The 7,537-nt window shown below is 32.5% G+C and overlaps 2 protein-coding genes and 2 non-coding genes across 5 annotated transcripts; 3 read left to right on the top strand and 1 right to left on the bottom strand.

The window, feature by feature from the left end:
- On the top strand, positions 1-2,362 carry LOC115698639 (L10-interacting MYB domain-containing protein). Its single transcript, XM_030625768.2, has 5 exons — positions 1-259; positions 395-742; positions 1,061-1,193; positions 1,276-1,610; positions 1,698-2,362. The coding sequence occupies exons 2-5, from the start codon at positions 425-427 to the stop codon at positions 2,217-2,219; spliced, it is 1,308 nt and encodes a 435-aa protein (XP_030481628.2). The 5' UTR covers positions 1-259; positions 395-424; the 3' UTR covers positions 2,220-2,362.
- A 164-nt stretch (positions 2,363-2,526) lies between these two features.
- On the top strand, positions 2,527-2,606 carry TRNAL-UAG (transfer RNA leucine (anticodon UAG)). The gene has a single exon. It is a non-coding gene; the product is annotated as a tRNA-Leu (tRNA).
- A 1,156-nt stretch (positions 2,607-3,762) lies between these two features.
- Positions 3,763-3,842, top strand: TRNAL-UAG (transfer RNA leucine (anticodon UAG)). The gene has a single exon. It is a non-coding gene; the product is annotated as a tRNA-Leu (tRNA).
- A 783-nt stretch (positions 3,843-4,625) lies between these two features.
- LOC115701524 (dihydroneopterin aldolase 2) lies at positions 4,626-6,206 on the bottom strand. 2 transcript variants are annotated; one of them, XM_030629340.2, is made up of 3 exons: positions 5,985-6,206; positions 5,303-5,507; positions 4,626-4,949 (listed from the first exon to the last, which is right to left on the bottom strand). In XM_030629340.2, the coding sequence occupies exons 1-3, from the start codon at positions 6,007-6,009 to the stop codon at positions 4,745-4,747; spliced, it is 435 nt and encodes a 144-aa protein (XP_030485200.2). In that variant the 5' UTR covers positions 6,010-6,206; the 3' UTR covers positions 4,626-4,744. The 2 variants fall into 2 exon arrangements, with proteins under 2 accessions (XP_030485200.2, XP_060958495.1); XM_061102512.1 differs by lacking the exon at positions 5,985-6,206 and adding an exon at positions 5,662-5,827.
- Between the last annotated feature and the right edge of the window lie 1,331 nt (positions 6,207-7,537).

Here is a 7,537-nt window from a genome sequence, read left to right as displayed (position 1 = left end):
AAACTAGTTTGGTTGGATAATTTTCTATCATTCTTTTTAAGTTGTACTCAACTTTAATTATTTTTTCAGTGAAAATGGTTATTGTTAAATTTATATTTCTGAGAGAAAATATAAAAAATAATAATAGTTACAACAAAATCTAAGACCAAACAATAAATTCGTATCTCCCTATCCCGGATAACCCTAAACCCCTTTTGCCAATGGTGAAGAGTCCGCTGTCTGTGAGTCTCAATTGTTCGATCTCTATCTCGCCTAACAGGTAAATCACCTAAACCTAATCCTCGCCGCTGTTTGTTTAAATTAGATTTTTCTTTTCCCTCCAATTTTCGCAGCAGCCAAACAGAAACATAAATTCGAAAAAGCCACGTTATATCTCAACTGTTTTGCATTTCAGGCTGAATCAGAAGAAGATTGAGTTGAGGCAATGGAGAATGGCGAAAGTTTGAGAGCTAATTGGACTCCATCTCAGGACACCTATTTCATTACCCTTTTGATGGAACAAGTTAGAAAAGGGAACAAGACTGCTCATGGGTTCAAAAAGCAGTCATGGGCTGACATGATTGTGCTGTTCAATTCAAAATTTGGGTTTCACTATGATACTGATGTTCTAAGGAACCGATACAAAAGATTGAGGAAGCAATATAATGAAATGAAGAGTCTTGTTAATCAAACTGGGTTTAAGTGGGATGATTCAATGCATATGGTAAGAGCTGATGATAAGGGATGGAGTGAATACATTAAGGTAAAATATTATTATTAAGCAAATATCAAAGTTTATACTTTAAAGAAAGAAAAATATATTAAAAAAGAGATTCATTTGATGAACTGAGAAAAAGTTTGAAAATTTGGATAGACCACCCAAATTACAAGTAAATTGGCAGTTTTTCCTGTTCTGAGAAAAGCAGGATTATTATTGTTCATGTTTTGTAATTAATATGTGATTTTATAGATACATTTTGTGTCAATTTTAGAATGAACTTTGATCTTATCTCTAAATTTTGTATAATGGGAAATTCAGGTTCCAAATGAGTTTTTGAACTTTTGTATGAATGCAATGCAGGCCAACCCGGAAATGCAACCATACAGAATGAGAGTTGTGCCATATTATAATGAGTTGTGTATAATATGTGGGCATGCTGTTGCTGATGGAAGATACAGTCTCTCGTGTTTCGATTTGGACTTTGAAAATGAAGGTTTAGTGTGTGTAGTATTTCATGTCTCTGGTGATCTTTTCATCTTCAACTTACTTATTATTCTAAAACTCATTTATTTAAGGATTGGAAGCTATGAATTCCACAAAGGATGATCCTAAAAGAATTGATTGGTCAGAGTGTATGGAACAGTTTTTTACTGAACTATTGTTGGAGCAAGTTCATAAGGGGAACAAAATTGGACGAGTCTTCAAGAAGAAATCATGGGTTTGCATGATCTCATCGTTCAATTCCAAATTCGGTGTCCAGTACAGTAGATATGTATTGAAAAATCGTTACAATATACTTAGAAGGCATTACAATAACATACAGATTCTGCTTAGCCAAGAAGGTTTTAAGTGGGATAAAGTACAGAAGAAAGTGGTAGCTGATGATGTGATATGGGATCATTATGTGAAGGTTTCTAAAACTGTTCCTTTCCTTAGTACACAGTTTATGTCTTCTTCCACCATTTGCAGCTTTGTCTTACTCTGTTTCAAATTGCAGGAACACCCCAACTTCCAAACGTACAGAAACAAAGCAATGGCATTTTATACTGATATGTGTGCCATTTGCCGAAATGAAGGTACTTTGAGAAAAGAGCGAAAAGATCCACCGAGTTGCAGCACACCAATTTTAAAAAAGGAAGCCACAGAGGAGAAAGAAAGTGGGGATCCAATGCCTACTATGAACAAGACTGGTTCACATGAAAAGAAAAGGGGCCACCTTGAGGTTACACCAACTTCACAAACCTATGAACTAGAGCAGAGAATCGACGAAAATGATGTTGGAGATTCTTTTATAGAGATGGCAGCTGCAGTATCATCTTTCACAAAGAAACAGAAGGAAGAGAAACCTGTGTCAATAGAGAATGTAATAAGAGTTCTGCAGTCTATTCCGGATATTGATGATGATTTGCTACTGGATGGTTGTGACTTTTTAGAAGATGAAAAAAGAGCCAGGATTTTTTTAGCTTTGGATTCAACCCTTAGAAAGAGGTGGTTGATTAGGAAACTTCGTCCACAATAATAATCTCTCCAACATTGATAACAGTCATAAAAAAAATGTATAACAGGCCTTTCCTATTGTTTTATTCTTAGGCGCCATGATATAGCCTCATATGTAATAAACATCATTTTATATGCCTCTGTTATTGTTTTTGCCAAATTTAATGTGAAATTTGCAACAACAGAAAGTATTATCGAATGTGTTATTGATAGGGAAATGTACTTTGGTCAGTCTTATATGCTATAAGGTAATACAAAGTTTTCCTAGCAAAACGAAAATATTAATGAAACAAGACTTATTTTAAAAGTAGAAGAATAAATTCAACAACGACAGTTTGGCCGAGTGGTCTAAGGCGCCAGATTTAGGCTCTGGTCCGAAAGGGCGTGGGTTCAAATCCCACAGCTGTCATTTTTGAGGAATCTGAATAATTTGATAGTTTTCAAAAGAAAAAGATAACTGCCTCTAGTTTTGTATTTATATTTGTTAAGTTTATACAAAAAAGTTAAGAATCTGAAGACAGCTAATTAATTTATATATGAATTAGCAAATGAGCCAGCTTCCTCAATTTTTCGCATTTTTAATATATACAAAGGTTTGTGCAAATATTAAGAATTAGACAGTTAATATTGTTTAACTGCATATTCTGTTGGTAGTTATTAGCTGTGCTTTTCTCTTATGCTGCTTCAAGCTTATGATGATATTCCTTTACTTGTTTCTGGCATCATCATACACAACACTCATTACAAACACAATCCATCCTCGTTTATAAAATAAATAAATACTGATGATTCACCAAACATATCCACGTAGCAAATTAATATTTGAGGGGTTGTGATTGTGAAGTTTGAAAATTTAATCTAAAGTGCACTTTGGTGGTAAAAATAGCTGGTACCAAGTTAATTATAAGCACTAAGTTGGTACCATAAATATAATTTGATGCGGGAGTGAAAAAGTGGTTCCTTTACTTAACATATTCATTGATAAACGCTATTAACACCAAAAAGAGAATGTTAAGGACATAAAGGTACAACGCCAGTTCATTAATTCACGAAAGTGAGTAAAACATGATAGGAGGAGGTAAGTTTGATATAATACAATAGTGAATTTGAGGTAACAAATTTGCACAAAAAATGGAGCTCATCCATTTCAAATGTTCTAATAATATTGGAAAAGTTCAAGTGTAGCAGTATTGTGTGTAGAAATGACTTAAGGGAAGACAATAAATTAGTGGCATAACTTTCAAGGTAACACTCTTAAGAAATAATGTAAATGTACTGGGCAACCAAGACATAAAAATGCAAAGATTATCCTAATCAACGAAAAAAATGTTGAAACGAATAGAATAGTTCCGAACTAATATTTTAAATTTGTAGGAATATGTATGTATTATAGCATTGTCTTTAGTAGATTTTACATTTTCAATTTTAATCCTGAGAATGAAGGAAAACAAACCATTTGATTACTTTTATCCTGTTATTGTTTTGGCCAAATTTAACCACAACAGGGCTTATATAAATAAGCTTAGAAAAGATTAGTAAGTAAAAGAACGTCTCTTCTAAACATGGACAGTTTGGCCGAGTGGTCTAAGGCGCCAGATTTAGGCTCTGGTCCGAAAGGGCGTGGGTTCAAATCCCACAGCTGTCATTTTGTTATCATATTTTTATTATGTCATTTTCTTTGTTAATTTAAGGAATTTATCCTATAAAGCTATTCCTTTTATTTGTTTGTATCAATTAATTGTTTAGTTTAAGTTTATAGACAATATTAAGAATCTGAGAGAGCCTAATTAGTTAGTACATAACATACTCTCGTCTCATGATTGCTCCGAGAATCTTAAAGAGTGGTATGAATATGAATGAGAGGATGAGCCACCTTCCTCACTCTTTCACATTCTAATAAAAATGTTTTGTACAATTGTTAAAGACTAATGACATTCCTTTCTTGTTTCTGTTAATTGAAATTTTACTGTCGAAAGCAGGATATAGATGATGGTAGGAGCAGCAGAAAGAATGAAAGCGCTTGCAAAGTGCTGCCAATGGCAAAAAATCGAAAAAGTTTGACCCTTTTCAACTCGGATTTCATAGGGGTTCTTATTCGAGCATGTGTTTACACCACTCATGCTTATCGACATGCATGGTGTTACACCGATAATTAAACAACAAATAACAACAATTTCTGGAACTTGAATGGAGTAGTAATGGATACTACTGAGCTACCATATACCTTTAGTTCCAAAATACACCCCCCAAAAACCTCTTTTGCTGATAACCTTATTTGCCCAACTTATTACAAGAATAAATTGCTTGCATCAACAAAAGACTTATTTTAATAAATACTATAGCTCTTTTGTTCTGTCTGTTGTTTTTGCTTTCCTCCCTTGATTTGCATTGGGAGTATTCAAGAAAGTGTAAAACATGAACAGCAGAATAAAATCATGAACTCAATGATGACTATAAATTTCAATTCATGAACAATAACAAGAATAAAAAACAAGACAACACCATTTTCTCAAAAGTGTATATGGGTATGCAAATCAGATATGTATCTTACTTTGGTACATCAATACTTCTGTATCTTAGAATCTCAACACCCAAGTAGTCAACAGGACTAATCACAGCAACATGAGGCTTCCCAAGCTTCACACGAACAGCAGAAATCTGGGGATGTTTTGTTAGGGTAGTTGATGCAATGCGTTGAGCAACTGATTCCAGAAGATTATGATGTTGTCCTTCAACGATTTCTTTCGCTATGCTGTGTGTTATACCAAGTCAAAACCAGCAAACCAAAATCTATCATTACAAAGATCACAAAGCCAAACTAAGAGAAATATGACAATAATTACAAATCAGCAGAGATTGCAGTTAGCCGAGCCACTAATTTGAGAAGAGGTCAGTACCAGGTTGTAGTCAAAATCTCCAAACCCCAACAAGCTAGCCAAACATAAAAATGATCACAAAAGCTCATACATGAAAACCATCTTGCTTAACTTTATTCTTTGGGACATGAAGTTGGTTAATCATAAGAATCATTCACATATAAAGGTTTGACAAGTTGAAGTGTTACAAATTCCATATGAAACTAGAAGACTAAAACTAATTACTCACCGATAAATATCAGTATAACTGATTGTATCTGATAGATTATCAGATGCACCAGCAGAGCGGAGATCCAACCAAGCATCAATATCAACCAAAAATTTCTGGCCCAATTTATTTTCTTCAGGTTTCACCCCATGATAACCATGGAACATCAAGCCTCTTAAAATGAGTTTGTCTCCCTTTAATATTGCATCACCTTCAATCACTTCTCCTGATGACAATTGATTCCATTAGTTATTAACAACCCAAGCCATTTCAAACCACATGCATATGAGATTGAACAAAATGGCATTTTAAAAATTGAATTCACTATAATGAAATCTTGTATCGTATGATAATAAGAAAGCCAAGAAATATATATTTACCCAATAAAAAACACAAATAAAGTGTTCAGATTCCCTAATCCTTAAAACAAGTTTCAATCACCCAAAAGAATCATCTCACTCCTAAGGATAAACTAATAAAAGCTATTACTTTAACCTAACCAAATAACCCATCCTTAAAACGCAGTAGCTAGAAAACCCATGTCCCAATTTCACAAAACTAATCTTTATATCAGAAAGGGTGTGTCCAAAAAGAACAAAATCGTTGCCAAAGCAAAAATGTCAGAAACCCAATTGCAAATTTCATAAATGTGACAAAGAAAAAAAAAATAATAAAGAAGGTTGGCTAATAGTTGTCAATTTACCAAAAGAGGGTGTCGCCATCGCCATTGAGAAATGCCCAAGAAAGTATATGGCTTTAATGGACTCTGAACTCACTGATAGTGGATTGTTTATAAGCTGTTGAGTCCAATCGTCCTTCGACTGTTGACTGCCGCGGTGAAAGAGGGTGGCTTTAATGGTGGTTCGCAACTTTAATAAGAACCTTCCAATTTGAAGATGAGTTTGGTTTTTATAATCTGATAAAAATGAAGTAATTAAGGTGAATTGTGGTTTTTGTGTTAATTTTATTTATTTTTGTTTTTTATTTTGAGAAAATAGCTTCAAAAAACACCACCAAAGAATTATTTTTTTTTTATTTTTTTTTGCAATAACCAAAGAGTTAAGAATTTAATAATGAGACCGAAAACTAGCGATTAATTTGCGGCAAAATCTTTTCAACTATCAATTTATTTGCAAAAAAACCATCCAACCTCATATTTTGGTGGAAAACCCCTCCAAAGTACTGTTCTGTTTACATTTTTAAAATGTCGTCTGTCCAGCCTCGTTAAGTCCTAATTTTAACCACGTGGCAATAACAAGTCACTAAAAAATTATCCTACGTGGCCATATATTACAAAATAAAAATTAAAATGAGTAATTAAAATAAAAATAAAAACTTAAAAAGTAATTTGCTGCAAAACCCCCCAACTATCAATTTACTTCCAAAAAACTATCCAACTTTAAAATTTTTTGAATGGTTTTTGCAAGTAAATTGATAGTTGGGGGGTTTTTCCGCAAATTACTCAATATATTTTCAAAAACAAAATTAAAACTTAATAAAAATAGTATAATTACTTAAAAAATATGAATAATTATATATTCTACTTAAACCGTGGTTTCGAACCAAACCAAACCGTTCTTAATAATTTTGGTTTGAGAAATTTATTGGTCTGGTTTGGTTTTTAATATTCAAAAAACTGTTATACTGGTTTAGTTCAAAAACTATAAAAATCGAGACCAAACCAATCTGTGAACACCCCTATCGTTACCCATGTTAATGCTCTGCATTCGAGATGAGGTGAAAATTAGAATTTTATCAATTTTGCCTAAAAAAATGAAATAAAAAGACTTGGAATAGTTTGAGCAATTATAAATTTACAACACAATTAATTTTACAGATTCTACAAGCTGTATAGATTATAAAGGCCGTAATGGTGCTGTTAAGTTGTAAATTTGAGTTTATGCAAATCAATGATTTTGATTTCTCAATAATAATAATAATAATAAATAATAATAATAATAATAATAATAATAATAATAATAATAATAATAATAATAAAATATTCAGCAATGCACTAAATTTCAACTATAAACGTTAAAAGACATCATATGTGTATATATATTTTGGAGTAATTTGCGGCAAAACTCCCCCAACTATCAATTTACTTGCAAAAAACCATCCAAAAAACTTTAAGGTTGGATGGTTTTTTGCAAGTAAATTGATAGTTGGGGGTTTTGGCGCAAATTACTCTTAAAGTTTTTTATTTTTATTTTAATTACTCATTTTAATTTTTATTTTGTTAAATATGGCCACGTA

The sequence above is a fragment of the Cannabis sativa genome, chromosome 8 (genome assembly GCF_029168945.1).
Source record: "Cannabis sativa cultivar Pink pepper isolate KNU-18-1 chromosome 8, ASM2916894v1, whole genome shotgun sequence".
Taxonomy (NCBI): Eukaryota; Viridiplantae; Streptophyta; class Magnoliopsida; order Rosales; family Cannabaceae; genus Cannabis; species Cannabis sativa.
This window is presented reverse-complemented; position numbering and strand designations above follow the sequence as displayed.

What these genes read in the sequence shown, in the direction of transcription:
- LOC115698639 (XM_030625768.2), top strand. Translation starts at nt 425, where the DNA reads ATGGAGAATGGCGAAAGTTTGAGAGCTAATTGGACTCCATCTCAGGAC. An exon ending in GATGGAGTGAATACATTAAG is followed by an intron (nt 743 to 1,060) that starts GTAAAATATTAT and finishes AATGCAATGCAG; the next exon opens with GCCAACCCGGAAATGCAACC. An exon ending in TTTGGACTTTGAAAATGAAG is followed by an intron (nt 1,194 to 1,275) that starts GTTTAGTGTGTG and finishes CATTTATTTAAG; the next exon opens with GATTGGAAGCTATGAATTCC.
- LOC115701524 (XM_030629340.2), bottom strand. Translation starts at nt 6,009, where the DNA reads ATGGCGATGGCGACACCCTCTTTTG. An exon ending in GATGGCGACACCCTCTTTTG is followed by an intron (nt 5,508 to 5,984) that starts GTAAATTGACAA and finishes AATTGTCATCAG; the next exon opens with GAGAAGTGATTGAAGGTGAT. An exon ending in AGTTATACTGATATTTATCG is followed by an intron (nt 4,950 to 5,302) that starts GTGAGTAATTAG and finishes TATAACACACAG; the next exon opens with CATAGCGAAAGAAATCGTTG.